The sequence below is a fragment of the Diceros bicornis genome, chromosome 3, assembly GCF_020826845.1.
Source record: "Diceros bicornis minor isolate mBicDic1 chromosome 3, mDicBic1.mat.cur, whole genome shotgun sequence".
Taxonomy (NCBI): Eukaryota; Metazoa; Chordata; class Mammalia; order Perissodactyla; family Rhinocerotidae; genus Diceros; species Diceros bicornis.
In genome coordinates, this window is record NC_080742.1 from 86,428,306 (window position 1) to 86,449,569 (window position 21,264).

At 35.0% G+C, this 21,264-nt stretch overlaps 1 protein-coding gene across 3 annotated transcripts in view; it reads left to right on the forward strand.

Annotated features, from left to right (window-relative positions):
* TRIM24 (tripartite motif containing 24) overlaps window positions 1-21,264 on the forward strand; it is a 108,802-nt gene that overhangs the window by 63,439 nt on the left and 24,099 nt on the right. For 2 of the 3 annotated variants that reach the window (XM_058530974.1, XM_058530990.1), the window contains exons 5-9: window positions 1,011-1,127; window positions 4,006-4,120; window positions 6,736-6,882; window positions 14,869-14,986; window positions 17,938-18,206. In XM_058530974.1, coding sequence (XP_058386957.1) covers window positions 1,011-1,127; window positions 4,006-4,120; window positions 6,736-6,882; window positions 14,869-14,986; window positions 17,938-18,206 — 766 coding nt within the window. The remainder of the gene's footprint in view (window positions 1-1,010; window positions 1,128-4,005; window positions 4,121-6,735; window positions 6,883-14,868; window positions 14,987-17,937; window positions 18,207-21,264) is intronic. The other variant, XM_058530982.1, reaches the window with a different exon arrangement.

The following is a 21,264-nucleotide window of genomic DNA, read 5'->3' on the forward strand; positions in this document are numbered from 1 at the left end:
TTTCCTAACTCTAATAAAGATTATCTGTGAAAAGAACTAGAAAATATCATAATGGAATGTTGAAAGTTTTTACATTGAGTTTAGGAACCAGGATAAAGATGACCATTTTGACCATTTAACGTTACATTTTACTAAGGTCCCAAACAGTGTAGTAAGCAAAAAAGTTTACTAAGATAAAAGATGTGAGTTACTTAAGAATTTAAGATGTCATTATTTATAAATAGGATTTTTTTTCTTACCCTGGCATTTCTATTTATAGTACTTATTGATTTAATTATGCATATACTTTTAAATCACATTATGTAAAATACTGTATTTTGTCCTTTTTATGAAAAACTGTTAATAAAACTCTATAGGTATCTTCTCCATCATTGTCTATTTCTCTAGAGCTACTCTTGAATCATCTTACATAGTTTGTCAAAGGTTATCATCTTCACTTCCAAGTTAAATTACTATAAGTGCTGTATTTTATGATATTATTGCTTGAAGCCTTATCGCATGTAAGGCATAATATCAGGAGTTTTGTTCCCCCTCTGTCCATTTATCTTAAAGGCATATATTTGTGACCTCTATAGCATGATTATCTATTGTTTAAAAGTGGCCTTCAAAATATTTATTTACAGCATCAAACTTTCATAATTATGAAATTGCAAAATAGTTAAATCTGCTTAAATATCTATGATTACTTTTTGTCAGGTCTGCCAAGTGAGCCCTATAAGCCTCTGAAACTATGAGTGATGGATGTGTGTCTTTCCCACATTTTCAAAATAATGTAAACAATGTCCATGAGTAATATCTGTAAAGACTCCTTCTTTCCTAAGGGGTAATTTTGAGAGGAGGGGAAAACCTGCCTTCAAGGGATATATTTGATATTTTAAAAGATTATTATTTATGTCCTTTATACTCTTATTATCTTAAATAGTTTTCTGTTAATTATTTCTTTGCTTTGGGGCTTTTCCTCATTTTAGACAGATATGTTTGTGTAAATAATTATTTACTTATTTCTTCAGATACCAATTTATAGAAGAAGCTTTTCAGAATCAGAAAGTGATCATAGATACACTGATCACCAAACTGATGGAAAAAACAAAATACATAAAATTCACAGGGAATCAGATCCAAAACAGGTAAATTTACATTTATGGTATTATAATTAATCATCTTTATATAATGTGTTAAGTGTATTCATTTTTAGAACAGACATTTTATTTAACTCGTGGTGAAGTAGATCTAAGTAAGCTGTCAGATGGCTCTAGTAACACAAAGTTGACAAGACTTTTCCAGAAACTTTGGGTTTCTGGAAACTTTGGGTTGGAAATCATTCTTTTCAGCCATGAAATTTCAAAACTATTATGGTAGTAACCTACGTTTAGTAATGGCTCATTTATCTGGCAAGTATTGACAATTTATAATTATTTGATGTTTTCAAATTTTAACAGAATGCCAGGATTTCAAAACAAAATCAACCGTTTTTGCCAGTATTATAAAATATTTTAACACTTGATTATATGCATAATTGCTATTTTAAGGATTCCTAAACTTTGAGATGGCTCCTCTGGGCTGTCATCTTTTAACTGCAGTGAAGTGGAGATCTTAGGATACCAGGAGACAGAGATCATTAAACTGTTTCAGACACCTCTTGTTCTTTGTCAGATACAGTATGTAAACAGTTTCTACATATTATCTGTTATACTTTTCATCCTCCAAAGGCGAAATCATTAACTGTCCAAAGACTCATATCTCCCAGTTCAGTGATTGGGGGAGCAAACCACTAACCTCCGTGGGGAAGAGGGAGTTTGTCGAGCCCCTTTTTATCCCATTTGGGGCACACACTGACATGTTACCACCTACAACACCTATGAAATCCCATGCCCTCTTTCTTTTGTTGTGTTGCATAGAAGAGTAATGTCACTGCCTAGATAGATCAAGGAATGCTTATTAGAAAAAGCCTAAATAAGAGAGGCTTTGCAGGGGATTTGAATGTTTTTCACAGGGAAAATAGTGTCAGCCTTTTGTGGTTCATCTTCCTTAAAATCAATCTGTTATTATCATTTTGGAACATGGCTAGGGTGGGGCATTTGGGATTTTTTTCCCCAAGGAATTCCCTGGTTTACCTGATTTCCTTAAGAGAGATTCTTAAACATAATTTAATCTTTTCTTGATGTCGCAGTATTATTATTATATTTATTTAGTATTATATGTTGTGGTAATAACTTCTGTGTCTTTTAGGTTTTATCATTCTTCCATATCAACTATTCTTTTATTTTACCTTTCTCTTTCACATAACTATAGTTAACCAAATACTATTTCCTTTACTCTATTCTAATCACAATACCATATTTTGCCAAATAGAGTAATTGATGGGTTTAAAATTTTTGTGTCTGAGTAATTGAAAATTTGTGATGAATATTTATGCAGTGATGCAAAATAATTATAGGCATTTCTACCATCTAGTGGCAAATGGTAGCAATTGTAAAATAATAATATTATGTAAAAGATCCACCCTTGATAAACTTTACCCTTTGACTTTTTTCTTATGCTTTCACTAGGTATATGGTATGAGCTATGAGCTGAAGTTCACTTTTTTTTTTTTACATATGGATGTTCATTTGTTTCAACACTATTTGTTGAAGAAAAGACCATTCTGTTATTGAATTGCCTTGGCACCTTTGTAGAAAATCAGTTGACCATATATATGTGAGGTTATTTCAGGACTCTCTATTCTGTTCCATTGTGTTTTTCTTTTTTGCCAATACCCTACTTTCTTCATGACTATAGCTTTTTCTAGAACGTCTTAAAGTCAGATAGTGTGAATTCTCCAAATTTGTTTTTTTACCTTTTTGTTAGGTTTATGCTGTTTTTACAAAATAATAGATTGTTGTGCAGTAGGGTTTTGGTTTTTGACTTGTGGTAAGAATTAAAGAATCTTTAGATTTGATGCTAATTGCTCATATTTTTATAGCCTACCTGATTATAGAAGGATTAACGAAGTTGACTGGACTGACTGACTTTTCTATTAATTCGTTTTTATGTATGTGCAACCATGGCACTGCTTGTCCCTTTTTCATCCTGTTCTATCACCATAAGGATTTAAATTAGTTTTTTTTGAAGTTGTTTGCTTCTCAGACCTATTTGGTTTACTTGATCCTATAGCCAATATTGATGTCAAATAATTATCTTGAAGAATTTCCAGCTGGGAATAAAATCTCTGTCCTTTTGGTCTTAAGTATTGGAGGGTAACTATGAGAGAAGCAGAAAGAAGAAACGAAGCTTTTTATTTATCGCATAATGTTTGGTGGGTTTCCCATTATTCTTTTCTGCTTCTATAAGATGCTCTGACGTGATGCTATATATTTTCTTTATATCCATCTCGATCTCCATGAAAACAGCATTCCTATTTTCTCTTATCAAAGGAAAAAACATATATAGTTGCTGATGAAACATAAAGTTGCTATTTGGCTGCTTATTTCAAGAGAAATGTGTTATTAAAAGTAGCAAATTACTATTGTTGTCTTCTTGCTTCTATTCAGGTATAATGAATACTGTAGCCATTCAGATGACTAAGATAAGAGTGACACATTTACACTTTTCTACTTCTTAGTTGCAGTGAATACAGTGTAAAACTCGTTCAGTCATAGTTTTCTTTATCTTGTTTATAAACCATTTTTTTGTCCATTCTTTTAGACCAAGTATTGATTTTCTTGGGTGTCATCATAATCTTTATAAACCATGTTTTCTTAACATGTGTTCATTCTCTTGCAATTTTATACATTTTGATTTTAAGATTGAATTAAGTGACTCTGTCTTTCAGAACAATTATATTTCTGCTGTCTCATCTTCAAGCAAGTCGATTTAAACTGAAGGACCCTTAGAAATAGCTGAGCTTTTAAGGGCTGAAAATATTTTGGTCTAATTTTGACATTATTTAAAATCGATTTTAAGTATTGTAAAACAAATCTTCTGCCTTAGATTTTAGATTTTTCCCCCCTTTCATTTAATTTTCAGGATAATTGAAGTAAATCAAAATCAAAAGCAGGTGGAGCAGGATATTAAAGTTGCTATATTTACATTGATGGTAGAAATAAATAAAAAAGGAAAAGCTCTACTGCATCAGCTTGAGGTAAGTTACTGTTAATGGGACAGTATGTTGTAGTGATTTAACATAGTATTTATTCATGTATTTGTGAATTTGAAATCACTTTTTTCATATAGTTGTTTCCATTTATGGTTCAATAATATTTCTTCTTCTTTCCCAAGTTTTCCTTTGCCAGGTTCTATATTGTAGCTGACAATTTATGGGTTTATAATACACTAGGAATGTCTTAATCCTTGTTGTTCACTTCATAGCACAAAGCATAATGCCTTGCTTGAAGGAGGAGCTCTGTAAATGGGGAAGAGAGGAATCATTTTCGAGATTCACTGAAGTAACAACTTTGCATTACCAAAGGAGGGCAACTGAACAAACTTTTTTAGAAAGATACACTAAGTTAGCTATATTTAGTTCTCAAATATGTATGTTTAATCTTATGAGAAATTAGGTAAAAGGACGTGCCTCCTGCCTTCAACATTTTGTAGTCTTAATTGTGAAAGCAGTAGTTAGGGAGAGATGCTCAAGACACTTAAGATAGTTGTTTCTCACTGCAGGTATGAAAAATGTTACACTCTTCATCAGCTTTTTTACACTCATGAAGGTCAAGATCAAAAGTCAGCGTTTGACTTTAAATAATATGAGGCTACAACTTTTACATGGTATATTAATATAATATTAATTGCATGACATTTTAGTGTTCTTTTAGTATATTGGTGCAGAAAGAATTCACAGTAAAGAAGCAATTTAGAATGAGAAAATAAAAAATTTTGATGTTCAAAGATTTAAAAAAAAAAAAAGACTCCTAGAAATAATTTAATTGAACTTCTTTATTTTATAGTTGACAAAATTAGAAAATCTTTGTCAGAAAGTTCTATTCTTCCTGCGAAAGCATGGTCATTCTCATGATTTATTAGTCACACAGGAAACAGACTAAAATAATTCTCTGTTCTTTTGTAAACAAATACTTATTTAGTAAAGAAATATTCTGGCCAGGAGGAATCAGACCCCATTTACAATAACTATATTTTCAAGCATTTAAACAATGTAAAAAACTTTCAAAGCTCTGCTTAAAATCAAATGTCTCTTAGATTTACTTTCTCAGAGATTAGTAGTGCATGCATTGCTGTGGCTGTTTCCAAACTTCACGTACATCAGAATCACTTGCAGTTTTTTTGAAGATAAGATAATTGTGGTGATCATTTCACAATATATATGTATATCAAATCATCATGTTGTTCACCTCAAATTTATACAATTTTATTTGTCAATTATACCTCAATAAAGCTGGAGAAAAAGAAAAAGAAAAAAAAAATGAAGATAAGAAAGAAAAGATGACCAGATCTCGAAACCTCTAAAAATGAACGTGGTCATCAATGTTATTTTTTTAATCAACTTTATTGATTTATTTTTACAGCACATTTTAAATATGCCTGTAATCCTCATACCCATTCTCCTAGTTCACAAAATCCTCCCTTAAGGCAAATAAATGTAGCCAATTTTATCTAACATTCAAGAGAAATTGGCCCAGATAGTTGATACAGTAGAAGACCAAGAAAGTAGGACTTCTGATTCTCAATTTGCAACTTCCCCAAAAGTCAACGTAATTTCTATTCTTTCTAGAATGTCCCCAAAGAAAAACTTAGTTTTTACAGAGGTCAGAAATAACCTTATTAAGTTATCTATGAACTTATCTTAGACATGATAAAGCTGTTGACAGTCACTGAAGTTTTTTCCTTAATTCAGGTTAGCACATGTGGTATTTTCCAAATTTCAAACTCACTAGGGCCAGGATCTAGGTTCATTTTTTAATGTAAGTCTGTATTGGAGTGTAGCAATTTTACTTTTAAACTTTTCGTCGGAGCCAGTGGAAAGCCCTACTCTCTTCCCCTTTCCTTGCCAGGTAGAAGAGATTTTTGGATAGAGACCTGTCAAATAACCCAGGTTTAGTCCTCTCCGCTTTTGATTAACCTGTGCTGTTGCTTGTGTACTTTCCTTAGAGAGGTTCTGTATTCTACTTTTATGTAACTTTTCTGGGAGTGCATTGGCAGGCACCATTAGTCACTGTATCAATTGGCTCCCATGGTAATTCTCAATAGACAAAAATAATATGCCTTTTTTACCACATTCAAAGTATAAGTGTTGTCTACCACATGGCATTGACTGAGCACAAACTGATTGCGATCAGGACTAGAATGCCTAAAAGGGGAAATCATGTGATTGAGTAAATCATGTGATCTAGTAACTTTACTAGATTGCTGAATGGTACATCTATTTTGTTTGTGACTATTGAATTTAACAGGCATTTACTATATTATAGTTAATCCAAATTTCTTGCCCCTTTTTGGATATTGGAAGATGCATGAACAGAGACCTAAATCCCAGAATATGTAAAACCAGATGAAGGGCCTGGGGGATGTGGGCAGCAGAGGCCGTGGTAGCGGCAGCAGCAGCTGCAGTGTTTGGAGCACAGTTCTTTGCTGCAGTGCGAGTGATGCTTTGCACTAAGGGAGAAAAACTCAGTATTTTCAGTTTCTATCACTTGGGTTCTTAGTGGTGATAGTTATTCTAATTTGGTAATCTGAAAATGACCATTAAAATATATGTTATATGCAGAACTAATTTTGAAATTATTTTCTTCTTTTCAGAGCCTTGCAAAGGACCATCGCATGAAACTTATGCAACAACAACAGGAAGTGGCTGGACTTTCTAAACAGTTAGAACATGTCATGCATTTTTCTAAATGGGCAGTTTCCAGTGGCAGCAGTACAGCGTTACTTTATAGCAAGCGACTGGTAAGATAGACTATGGCATTTAACATAGCATCAAAATACAGAGAGAAACAATGGAGTTATTGAAATACTTAAAATTAATACTAATAATAATGATAATAGTAAACATTTCCTGATCACCTGTAGTGTGCTAGGCACTAATTCTAAGCATTTTCCATGTAATATTTCACTGAAACTTTTACATCACTTTTATGAAATAGATATCCATCCCCATTGTATGGGTAATGAAACCAAGGCACAGAGTTAAGTAACATGCCTAAGGTCACACAGTAAGAGGGATAGCCAGAATTTTAACTTGGACACCTGAGCCCAGAGACTGTTCCTCTTGCCAGCACTATGTTGTTTACTCTGTCAGCAGTATATGGTGCTGGATAGTTTAACCCCATTTGCTACAGGAAACTGGCTGTGTGATTTGATGAACTATTTTGGCAGTAGTCTAGAACCTTGCTGCTGAAAATATGGTCACTGCATACTAATCATCTGAGGATTCTGGTCCAGTAGATCTGGAGTAGAGCCAGATTCTTTATTTCTAAAAAGCTCCCAGGTGCTCTGATGCTGCTGGTCTGTAGATCATACCTTGAGTAGCAAGGTTCTAGAATACATTTAGCCACTGAAAGTGAAACCATATAAACATTCTTAAAAATTCCTGCCTTACTTTCGTTTTATTAAAGATTCCACAAGGATTTATGCTTTGAAATCAAATTATAACATCCAAATCAGTTTTCTATTCACCTACTCCGTTTTTTGGAATCAAGTGGCAGAAATTTCCTGTGACTATTTTGAAATAAGGACGTGTACTTCTGGATAAACTTTCTAAAAATAGGTTCAAATATTGAGTGACTTATTAGAAAATTGATTTGTAACTGTTTCTAACGCTATTTCCTAACACAAATTGTATTCAACTCTTAGGGGTTTTTTTGTTTTTTTCCTCATAATTATCAATGTTGTAGTCTCTCACTTTGAGTCCTTTTCTCTTTCTCGTTTTTTTTTTATTCCTTCGCTGGTCTTATGAAAAACAGCTTCTATATAGTACATACTTTCTCTGTTACTTATACTTTCCTGAAAGTCAAACAGAGAAGGGATAAAAGGAGAAAGTGAGAGAATTGTTTTTTTTCAGCCGGACCCATAATGAATGTATTTATTTGTATGTGGATAAGAAAGCCTATTATTCACACAGTCAATCTCCTTAGTTTAAAAATTCATTTCTCTAATTTTATTCTCTTATTTTGTTTGTGATTATGATATGGAGAAAACAATAAAAGCAGAAGATGGGATTACTTAATCTGCTCAATGACCTCTTGAAATAGGAGGGAGATTGTTCTCTATATTATATATAGGAGAAGATCTTAAGGAACCAATATTACCAGATTCCTGATTGACTAAATCGTATTTTTCTAATTTTTAAAAGCCTATGGAACCCAAATGGGCCTTGATGCATCACTGGTAGCAGATGTAGTTAATAAAATAATTTGCCTGTAATGCATGCAAAGCTGAGGCTTGTGATTATTTTTAAATATGTAGAAGGGTTTCCAATCGCAAAAAATTTGAAAATCGCTATATTATACAACTCTGTTCTTCAGAGTTCTTATGCTTTATAAATATAGCCATGTTTACACAGGTTATCCTTTAAATGATGGCTTTTATATGCTTAAAAAGTTAAAAAGAAATGCCGTGTGAGCCTGAAATTTCAAGCTTGAAATTCTTAGTTCATCTTTTTACTATAGGAATTAAGTCAATAAAAAACCAAACCCATTGGAATAGCAAAATCCCTTCAGAAGTCTAGTTTTAAATATATTGTGAAACATTTTCACAGTATTTCTTTATGATTCTTCTGTCATCTGTTAAACATTGAGTTTATCCCCATATTATTTGGAAGAAAGGCAGGAAATATTGACAGAAGAGAGACCAGGAGAGTAAAACATAGTTGTTCTTTTTACTAGCAGTAGCTATTTCCTTAATAGTAGTGATTAGGAAACTATTAAAGTATAAGCGGTAAAAAAGGAATTCTGCAATCTCTTTCACTCCCTTTTCCCCATCCTCCCATCTAATTAATCTTCAAAGATCTTTATGTTTCGTGAATGTCTCATTGCCATTTCCTTACTTCTAATCCCTGGGGCTCAGTATATTATCATGCTTTCTTGCCTGGGTACTGGTATCCTTACTTAAAATAAGCCTTTTCTTTCTCCTCGATAACTAATGCTCATCTTTTTAGAGACTACCAGGTTTAGTTTAGGATTGTCTTCCTTTCCTCTTGGCAGCCTTCCATGACGAAGTCTGGGTTGGATTCTCCTTCTCTGTGTTTGCAAAGCCCTTGTGCGTATGTTCATCATACTATCACTGATTTTTATCTACTGTTACTACATTTGCACATTTTCCTATGAATCTCATTAGACTTTATACTTCTTAAGGATAGGAATTTTGTGTTTCACAGTTCTCGATGTAGATTGATAGTGAAAAAATAAGGTACCAGATGACATCTCCTGTCAGAAGCTATAAGTAAAGTATAGACAAAACTTCATGTTAATTTTTATGGGATTGGAAACTCAGAAATACTAAATGTCTTTTTTAAGTTTATTTTAACTTCAGTAGAAGGGAGACATTATTCAGTATTGCCATCTCAAAAGCTGTCTTGACATCTTTCTTATTTTTAAAAATGTTTCTGTCTTTTTGAACAGTAGCTTTCAGTTTTCAGTTTGTTTTCAAAGTGTGAAAGTTTTCAGTGTGAAACCTGAGTTCATTTAAGTTCAGATACATCTGAAGGGATTAACAAGTATATTTAATGAACCATTATTTAACTTCTACATTAGCCAGGCTTTATGACTTCTTAGAATTATCTAAAACATGCATTAGGAGTTTTGACAAGTATAATGGTTTACATTTTAGATGGGTAATAAAATAATTTGACAACGAGAAAGCTCTTGTATCTTTAAATTGAATGGCAATAAAATACAGCAGAAAAAATTGTTACCTAAGATAAAGGAGCAGAGTTTGGCCAAGTTTGATATTACTTTTAGACCTTACCACAACTTAATTAGCTATCTGAGTTGTAAATAAATTCTGTATTTTCTGGCTTGTCATTAGCAAAAGGGGTTTACAGTATAGTACCTCAAGGGGAAAAAAAAAGTATTTACATCTATGTGATTTACCTCATAGTTCCCTTTAATCAAAGCTGATTTCCTTTTAAGGAAATATTCTCGTTTCTGATTTAATCATTTTTCTTGGCAAGAAAGTTTATATTATTCAATTTCCACACTAAAAAATCATAAGATATTCAAAATGCTAAGTCAGTGTAGTGTGCCTACAGGAGGACAAAAAATTTTTTTTAATAAAAAGAATCAAGCATCTTCTATTCCTGGCATGGAGACATCAGCATGGTGACTGTGAGGACACAGGTTAGTGAAGTGGGTTGGGGGACCATGCTGAGGCCAAGGCCAGCAGCCAGAGATATGAAATGGTGAGTGAACACAGAGATGGTAAGCAGAGACAGCCAGTGTTATTTGGATTTTGGTCACATTTAAGCAAATAAGTAAAGATATTGAGGGTAATGGCAGCCAAGTTTTTTGCTACTGGGGAAGATACTTAGAAAGATAGAAAGAAGAAAGGCCAGACAGAGCCCTAAGGTGTGTTGGATTGGAATTGGAGGTATAAGTATGAACTAAGAAGTTTTATATATATACACAGAGAGATCCGGAAATAGTTACAGATGTATATATATGTATCTGTATGTGTATATATGTTTGTGTGCTACACCCCAATAGCAGTGAGTCCACTGTCCTTTCAGATCTTGGTTTCTAAATACCAAGCAAAGTGAGGGAAAGTATAAGATGTACCCAGAACATCTCGTGCCAGAGAAATGATAGGGACGTGTCAAAAGGACCAGGATTCCACCTAAAAGGGCTTCCCCTGGGCAGGTCAACGAATTTAGTCTCAAACTAAATATAGTAATGAATTATAACACATTGAATTAAGTAGGAATACATGAGTTCATGATGATATAATTAAGTAAATGATAAAGAAGGGATAAGTTTTGTCAGATTGTAAACTAATGAGTGTAGATAGAATAGGGGACGTAAAGAAACACATTTGGTCACTATTGTAGAGGTGATTCAGAGAGAGTTATGGGTGGATGCTAATGTGATGGGAACAGGATTTTAGTATAATCCTAGAATACCTCTTTGCAAAATACTAATCGGTTACAAAGGGGGAAGTGGTGAATTTAAGATGGAGATACTGGGCAACTGAATTGCCAGGTGATGAAGATTAGTATCAGCACTGGTGGGACAAGTTGACATCCTGAGCTTCCTGATATGATGCACTGAGAAGTGCACATTTCTGACAAGAATGCTTTACTAAGTCTGATCAGGAGGAAATACACTCAAGCTCAAGTTGAAGGTCATCCTACAGAATGTGAGGCCTGAAATCTTTAAAGCCATCGAGGACATGAATGACAAGGAAAGACTAAGAAACTGAAGACACATGGCAACTAAATGCAACCTGTGTTCCTTGATAGCATCTCTTCCAGGATGCTGAAAAGAAACACTGTTGGGACAGTTGGCATTTGAATGAGGTCTTTGGATTGGATGGTAGTGTTGTGACAAACTTGCTTTCTGAATTTGGAATTTACTGCTTATCTTGTTAGAGGATCTTTTCAGATATACTCACTGGAGTGTTAGGGAACTGAGAACTTCGTGTCAGCAGCTAGCTGTCAAAAGGTTCAGCAAAAGATTAGTAATAATGTATGTGCGCAGGAGCAGTTGGGCGAGCACTAGGACAAATGTGCTAATATATTAACAGTTCGGAAATCTGGGTGAAGGATTCTTTTCACTTTTATACAATTTTAAAATTATTTCAAAGTAAATGATTAAATTTTAGAAAATGATAAAATATGAAGATATTTACAAAGGAAAGTTCTTGGGATAATTCTTTTGGTTAGCATATTATGAGCATGTTTTAGAGTGAGAATTATTAGAGGATACAGAAAATTAAGAAAGGGAGAAAAACTTAGGGAAAAGAACATTGTATTGAATGCTATTTGCTAAACACGGCCATATATTCTACATAGCCCCAAAATAAGTTCATGGTTTTTATTTCAGAATTTATTGTAGCTGTTTGAGATAATTTAGCAGTTGAAGCAAATTTATTTATTCAACAATTATTTATTGCATACCTGCTGTATATCAGGCAGCATTCTAAGTACTGAAGTAACAGAAAACAAAATCTCTGCCCTCAAGGAGTAGCATTTTAGTAGAGAGACATAGACAATACCAAAATAAGTAAAATATATAGACTATTAAATGGTATTAAGTGCTCTAGAGATAAGTAAATTAAGGGAGGAATCTGGGAGTATTTGTGTGGGGGTTGTAATGTTAGGTAGGAAAGTCTCTTTAAAGAGGGTGATATTTGAGCAAACACCTGAAGAAAATGAGGAAGCAAGCCGTACAAATATTTGCAGAGAATATTCTGGCAGAGCACGCAGCAAGGACTGAGGTGGGAGTTTTTGTGATTTGGTCAGCAGGGAGGCCTGAGGGGCTGGAACAGAGTAAAGGAGAAGAAAGTAGTATGAGTAAGGTCAGGGAAGTAATGGAAAGCCAGATAGCACAAGCCTTGTAGTTCATTATGAGGACATGGGTTTTTAATCTGAGTGAGATGGGAAACCATTGGAGAGGCTTGAGGAGAGGAATAACAGAATATGATTTATATTTTAAGACAATCACTCTGGCTGCTGAAAATAGGTAGTTGAGGGCAAAGGAGAAATAAGGGACACCAGTTAGAACCTTAGTGCAATGAGGTGGCTTTAACAGGGTGGTAGCGGTAGAGTTGATAGAGTTGATGGGAGAATTGGTAAGATTATTCAGATCTTTTAAGGATAGAGCCAACAGGATTTGCTGACAGGTTGAATGTAGGGCATGAGGAAAAGAAAGGAACCAATGACCAACTAAGCAGTAGGAAAAATAGTGTTGCCAATAAATGAGATGGGGAAGATTATAGGATGAGTAGACTTGAGAAAGATCAGGAGTTCCCTTTTAGACATATTAAATTTGAGGTGCCTATTAGACAACAGGTGGAGATGTTGAGTAAGCAGTTGGAAATGCAAGTTCAAAAGACAGGTCTAGGCTTGAAATATAAATTAAGGTGTCATTTAAACTATGAGACTGGATGAGATCACTAAAAGTATGTGGGTGTAGGAGAAAAGAGAGCAGTTGCAAGACTGAGCCCTGGGGCATTCCAACATATATAGGTGTGGGAGAGAAGAAAGAATCAACAGTGGAGACTGAGATGGTGCCTTGGAACCCAGACCTATTCTCAGTGGCCCCAAAAAGTAGCAGCTGGTAAAATAAAAGGAAAACCATGAGATTATAGTGTGCTGCAAGCCAAATGAAGAAAATATTCTCTTGAAGGCCAAATGACCACCTGTGTGAAAAGCTACTGAAAGCCTGAATGGGGTGGTTTCAGAAAAGAATAGGAGAAGAATGGGGGACAAGAAATATAGATGAGTCTTTTGAAGAGTTCTGCTGTAGAAGAGAGCAGAAAAATGGGGCAGTTGATGGCAGGAGAAAAGAAGCTAAGAGTTTTTGTTTTTAGTTGGGAAAAGTTAAAGCATGTTTATATGTTGATGAGAGTGATCCAGTCAAGTGGAAAGCTTGGTGATACCGGAGAGGGAAGAAAATTGCTGAGCCATGTCTTTGAGTAAGGTTTGAGCCGGCAAGGTTTGAAGTGAAGTCAGTCCATTTATCAGTCCAGTTATATTCAGGCAAAAGTTGGATTTAACCAACGACGTTTCTTTTGTTTTGTCTGGGCAAAAGGTTGAGGAGAGGGAAGGGAGTGTGTGTAATTGGGTATGTGAGAGAAAGAGGTCTTGAGAGTGTATGCAAGGACATGATTATGATGATTGACCCTGGGATTTCAGCTGGATAAGGAGGAACTGAGGGATAGAGGGGAAGGGTAGTGGTAACGTGAAATCAAAGGACAGAGGAGAATTGTTAAGAGCAAAGGCTTATAGGAACTTGAGGGTTTATAGGATTATTGGTGTCTGGGTATTAGAGGAAGTAAGCTGGGAGGAAGAATCATCTGGTTGGATGTTAAAATCATCACAAATTGTGACAGTAGTAATGTTGAAAATGGTGATAGTGAGCCAGGAGCTAAACTTTTCAAGAATTGAGGGAGAATTATCAAGTATTCACTGAGGACTGCAGTGTGGAGAGGGTAGGTGGTTTGCGGTGATGACGTGAGATTCAAAGCATAGGAGCAACGAGAACCGTCCCACTAGCAGGCCTAATTATGGGCTGTACTTATATTTCCTGAGAGAGATTAATTTGTATTTTCTGTAACTGATTAGCCCCTTAATCTAAATTCTCAATCCTTCTTTAAAAGAGTAAGTAAAATAGGGAGCTGGCCCGGTGGTGCAAGCAGTTAAGTGCGCGCGCTCCGCTGCAGCGGCCCGTGGTTTGCTGGTTCGGATCTCGGCCCGCACCAACGCACTGCTTGTCAAGCCATGCTGTGGCGGCATCCCATATAAAGTAGAGGAAGATAGGCACAGATGTTAGCTCAGGGCCAATCTTCCTCAGCAAAAAGAGGAGGATTGGCATGGATGTTAGCTCAGGGCTGATCTTCCTCACAAAAAAAAAAATTAAAAAAATGAAAGAGTAAGTAAAATAAATAAAAGAGCAAAATGTGTTAAAATGTTTTATTTATAAATATTTAGTTGGTGTTTCTGTAAAGTTTTATTAGTTCAAAAAACTGACATTAACCCTATCACTTTAAGGTACTTAGTTCTGTATTCAACAGGATAGCTAACTGAGTTATACCTCAAAACTTTTAACTTGTTTCGGAAAGAAAAACGTGTTGTGTGTCCACTTTTTGTAACTTATATATGGTTATTTATTTTGTGTTGGTATACATACTAGAGACCGTTTTTGTCTTTTACTGGGAAGTTAAATTATTTGCTTGATAAAGATACTGATGTTTAGTTGTCTCTCTCCTTTCTTCTAGATTACGTACCGGTTACGGCACCTCCTTCGAGCAAGGTGTGATGCTTCCCCGGTGACCAACAATACCATCCAATTTCACTGTGATCCCAGTTTCTGGGCTCAAAATATTATCAATTTAGGTAGGCCATTATGTACATTTCTTAAAGTGCCATTTGTTCCTGGAACTCTTAATAATTATGACATGTTATTGAAAATGTATTCCCTTCTGCCCCCAAAGTGTTATCATTATCTTGTCTTCAAGACATGGATTTTTTGCTAGTATTTCATTAATGTGTATGTATGTATGACATATGCATGAATATAAACATATATGTAAATATATGGATGATATGAAACATCCTTTATATTGAGTCACAGGATGTCTAGACTTTGGGATTTAGGAGTTCTTTTTTCCATAGAATCTTGCTTTTCCATAGAATCTTGGTATAGTACTGTTAACTGTAGATTTGTCAGAATGGGTTGGTAAAACTCTTGACTGCCACTGATATACAATTTTTGATATGTAGAATGTATTCTGTTAAAATAGTATTTGTCATACTGTTATTGGCTTGCTTTCTCTTTAGACCCGATCATCAGCCATCTAATGGTTCATTCGCTATATCTTGCTAGGGAAGACTTCTCATTTTTTTTCTTGTGCCTTTTACGTAATAATTATATATATTTTCTAACTTTTTAATTGAAGTGTAACAGGCATACAGAAAAGTGCCCAAATTTTAAGTATTAAAGCCCACTGATTTATCACAAAGGGAAACTGTCATGTTGGTAACATTAGAAGCTCAAATATCCTTGCAGGCAGTTCAGCAGAAAGTTATTACTTTAGCTTTCTTGTTATATTATTTGCTAGTGGGAAAAGTTTTTACTTTTTGCCTCCTTTTCTTAATTTCTCACAGAGAAACTATAGAAACAGAAATTTAAGAATTCCTTTAAGAATTCCCTATACATTGTTCATCAACCACCAATACTCCCTTTGATGACAATTTTTGAGCTCGTTGACTTTGTTTCAAAATCATCAAAGATGGTTGCTCTCTCATTCCCTAGGCTAAATTCTGGGTAGAAAAGGATGAAATAGCTGGAAAGTGAGCCAGTGTTCTCAGAACACACCAGGAAAGGAAGAAATAGGCATACACAAATCTCATCCATACAAGGGAAGAATAAAAAGGATCATAAGGTGACTCCTTGCAGAAAAGGTGATAAGGTAACCTGTATAGCTCAGTTTAGAAGTACATGCAGCCATATATTTATTGATACATAGCAGGCAACTGGAATCACACACTCTCACTTACATTACTAAAAAGAAGCATTTTAATACAGAGCATATGTATAAGTAACTCTCTTGCCCTACCCCACCCTACCACAACACATTCAACTATACAGAGAACCTATCACAAGTTATATGTGCACATAAGTAGTCATATATGTAGAGATATATATACCTATAAGCATATCACTTATAGACCACATGATGTAGACATAGGTTAAATTAAGAATATGTGTGTAGGGCTGGCCCCGTGGCTTAGCGGTTAAGTGCGCGTGCTCCGGTACTGGCAGCCTGGGTTCAGATCCCGGGCACGCACCGACGCACTGCTTCTCTGGCCATGCTGAGGCCACGTCCCACGTACAGCAACTAGAAGGATGTGCAACTATGGCATACAACTATCTACTGGGGCTTTGGGGGGTAAAAAAAAAAAAAAGGAGGAGGATTGGTGATACATGTTAGCTCAGAGCCGGTCTTCCTCAGCAAAAAGAGGAGGATTAGCATGGATGTTAGCTCAGGGCTGATCTTCCTCACAAAAAATAAATAAATAAATAAATAAGAATATGTGTGTAACTGTTCACACGTAAATGGATATAGGTTTAAATAAATCTACATCAGCAAAAACAAAATAAACCAGCCTCTCCTGTTTGTGAAATTCTGATATAATTAAACAAAATCCTTTAGTGTGGGACTTAGAGCTGTCATTACAGCTCTGTAAATTGTCATTTACAATGAGATTTATGTTTTAAATCTTCCAAGAAGGTGATGAGTTTCTCAAACTTGTTTATCGATGGCTTCTGAGAAATGTCTTATAGAAGAAACATCTTATTGAAAGAGAAAAATATTGATCTAAATGAATATTCGGTTAATGTCTTGGTGACTTTGGGTAAGTTGTTCAGTCTCTCTGAACCTTAGCTCCCTTATCTGTAAAAAGTACTTTAACAAGAATATACATACACCTACTGTCACGGTGCCTAACACACAGTAAGTATTTAATGAATAATAACCATATTTTTTTAGTATGCATATGCTTAGTAAATCAGAAGCATTTAATTGAGTCTCTACTGTTGAGGAAATCAAGCTGTGCCTTAGGCTTGGATCAGACCTATTAGAGATACCTTTAAACTCTAAAAGTGTAGTTGTAAGCCAGTCAAAGTATTCTCTGTCAGAGAACAGACAGAGTATGCACTGTGAAGGTGTAAGGAATTTGAGAGATTACAAATTGTTAATACTAAAGAATCAGAAACACTTCGCGGGCTTGTTTTTAGAAGCAGTCAAGTTTGCTTGTTTTATTTTGATATACAACAACAGTTCTCAAAGTATAGGTCCCTATAGGGGACCACAAAGGCCTCCCTTTCCCAACTACATGTCTTTGTGTTGCTGGATTTTCTTCATATATTTCAACCTAAACTATATTATGACAGATAACGCAGAAACAGATATAAGAGTTCAGCTATTAAGCCAGACATTTAAAGAGATTTTCAAAAATGTAAAACAGTGCCACTCTTCACTAAATTTTTTTTAAAAAGTTATTTTTCATAAAAATGTGTTATTATGGGTTTATTGTTATTTTTAAGTGAATTAATTGAGTAAAATTTTTTTAAATTCTCATTTTTAGTTTCTAATATGGTAAATTTTGATAGATAGATCCTATACAAACAAAGCTCTTTGGGGCCTTCTATTTTTAAGAGTGTAAAGGGCTCCTAAGACCAAAAAGTTCCTTAGCAATTCTGAAGTTCACCAAAAACAGCTTTACAAAATGTGTTATTTCACTATCAGAAAAACTTTAGAACTTAACCTTTTCTCTTTAATTAGGTTCTTTAGTAATCGAAGATAAAGAGAGTCAGCCACAAATGCCTAAGCAGAATCCTGTCGTGGAACAGAATTCACAGCCCCCAGGTGGTTTATCTTCAAACCAGTTATCCAAGTTTCCAACACAGATCAGCCTAGCTCAATTACGACTCCAGCATATGCAGCAACAGGTAATGGCTCAGAGGCAACAGGTGCAACGGAGGCCAGCACCTGTGGGTTTACCAAACCCTAGAATGCAGGGGCCCATCCAGCAGCCTTCCATCTCTCATCAGGTAAATTTGGAAGCAGGCCTGTCCTAACTTAGATAATTATAGTACACTTGTATTCAGCAGCTCTTACAATAATTATGACATCCGTCATCCATGATTTAAATATATGAGTTGATAAAAATTTATCACATTAAGGATCCCTGACTTAAATCCTAGTTTTAGCCCTTCTCAAAAAGTAATTAATGGTTTATTTAGCTGGTACATCTGTTTTCATCTGCTCTTTGTTGTCTTCAAAGTATAACAGAGGATAAATGATTGCATTTCTAAATAACCCATGCCTATGATTGATGGGAAAAATTGTGTACCTGAACTCATAATTCCTATATTAGTGCTTCAGAATGACTAATAGTTTTAGGTATCTGAACTCTCTGGGGATGCAGTGTTTAGAAAACCACATTGCGTCTTAGAAACTAGGGCAAAACGAGATAGAAAAGGTCAGGGATATGGTTTATTAGAAATCTACCTTTTTCGGGGCCGGCCCCGTGGCGTAGTGGTTAAGTGCATGCGCTCCACTGCTGGCGGCCGGGGTTCGGATTCCGGGCGCGCACCGATGCTCCGCTTGTCGGGCCATGCTGTGGCGGCGTCCCATATAAGGAGGAGGAAGATGGGCACGGATGTTAGCCCAGGGCCGGTCTTTCTCAGCAAAAACAAAGAGGAGGATTGGCATGGATGTTAGCTCAGGGCCGATCTTCCTCACCAAAAAAAAAGAAATCTACCTTTCTCAAACTTTATTCCTGAGCAAATATTCCATGAAGCACTCTTATTTTTGCTAGATATGAAATATTCTGTTTACTTTCAACCCAATTTTTGAAGGTGAAAGCTTTATATACTTTGTTAAATAGTTTAACCATCCTACTCAGATTAGATGTGGGCATACTTAGATTTAATAAAGGTTTGGTAAGGAGTAGTCTAATTAATTTGTACAAATTGTTATTTTCAGTTACATTGATTATTTATACTCTTACTATTTCTGAGAAGGATTTGAAGTGATTTATAGTAAATGACACAAATAACGTGGAATGGGGTTTAATAGTCAAATTGTGTGCAGAACTAGGCTAAGAATTCTCGTTATACTTGAGAACAAGACTTAGCTCAGAATTTTTTGTCAACCAAAGCAAAAAAAGAAACAAGAATAGTATCTATGTTATTTGATAAAAAGGAAACATGCCAGTTAATTAAGGGAGAAACTTTTTACTGGTATTTTATTAGCACTAAGAGGAATATGTAATGTGGTTCTTTATGAAAAAGCAATTAAATGGCATAATAGCAGTTTTTGGTACCAGTTTTATAAAAAATGGAAATGGTCTTCATAGGATTCCTACTTCAACCTGGAATAAAAGTTATGGGCATATGTAGATCCTGATTTTAATTCCCTCCTGTGAAGGCCTGAGGTGATATATTTGAAGTTTATGGCTTTGTAGTAATTTGATTAAGAAGGCATGTCAAATCCAGGAGAATATTAGTATGCCCAATTGATTATTCTTCTTGAACTTTGTTTTAACCCAGATTCTTACAGGAAGTAAATAACAAGCAATTTAAGAGGTCTTTGATAAATCCATCATTTGTGTTAATTATCTTTTCACTAAGAAGTAAGGAACTGAGGCAGTTAATAGATACTATGTGACTTGGTCACATTCTCGTAAATAGTTACTTATATAAGCAATGACAACAGAAGTGACTTCAGAGCCGTTTAGCCTGCTTATCTCAGAAATTTGCTCTTGATCTTATTTTTCCTCTCTAGAATTTACTGCTATGTAATCTATATAATGTACAATCTCTATTATACAGCCTAATTTTCCCACTTAGAAATAAAGTAATTTTTGCATCTTTTGGTCATTACCTCACACGCTTTTCTTTTTCTGTCTATTCTCAATGACTCCTGGACCTTCTTTCACATACTCATCTGTCATTTTTATCTGCTTTCTGCCAAATACCCACTCAAACATTTTTCACTTATCAATTTGCCCTCTTCGATGAACTTTTACACTGCCTTGCCCACCTACGTTCTTAGTTTTCTACAAGTTTATTTGCATATATAAGTGTGGGAAAATGTCTGTCTATAAGAAGTTTGCATGTGTGCCTCTGGCTTTCTGGTTGTGTTCAAATCATGCTCTATATCTGTCTGTAGGATACAGGTAAATTTAAAGGACTGCTTCTAAAAATCACTTACGTGATAGTTCCCTATTTCTTCTTCCACTGAAGAATAACCACGTAATCTGCATGGTAAAGAGTTGAGTGATACAGACTTAGAATACATAGTTATTTGACTGAGTGTTACAAACTTGATAGACATTGGGCATCTCTGTTTATTTAGCAGTATACAGTATACTCTATTATACTCCAACTGGCAGGTCTAAGTTTGTTAGAGAGCACTGTCACATATGTTATACATAATTCACAGCAATGGTTCTCACTCCTGAGCCAGATTTACTGCTGTGGAGATACTCGCCTTCATGTGTATGCATTAATTTTCCTAAACAGTGCATAGATGTTAGAAGGATAGCAGATATCCTTCATGGTTATACACAGTTGGGAACTACTGATCTAGAATAGAATCAAAACTTATAATAATAAAAGTACTTAGAGGATGAGGATAATGATAATTTATGTCAGTTTGCTTAAGCTCTCAATTATTTCTCTATTCTCTCCCTTTTTTCCTTCTGTATCTTGCAAATTAAGTGATTCCATTTAATTAAAATAGCACTGGTTTTGCTATTTGTTTTATGCTCATAACTAGTTCCTAATCTTATTCTTTCAAGTTGCTTCTCAGGGTTCTTAGAAATTAACTTAATCAACTATAACAGTTGAGGAGAGGGAAAAAAAAAATCACATCTTACCACACCGTGAGCTCCTTGATGTCGAGGTCAACATCCATTCCCACACTGATTTCTCACAGAATGCATTACTCTGGCATCAAGTGTCATTTCTTGACTGAATCAATATATAAACCTCGTCTTGGTGGGGGTGTCAGAGTAGGGTAGCAAAAGACTTCTATAACTACCTTTATTCTCTCTCAAGGATCATTTTGGGTGCTTTCCCACTTTTTAAAAAATTATCTCTT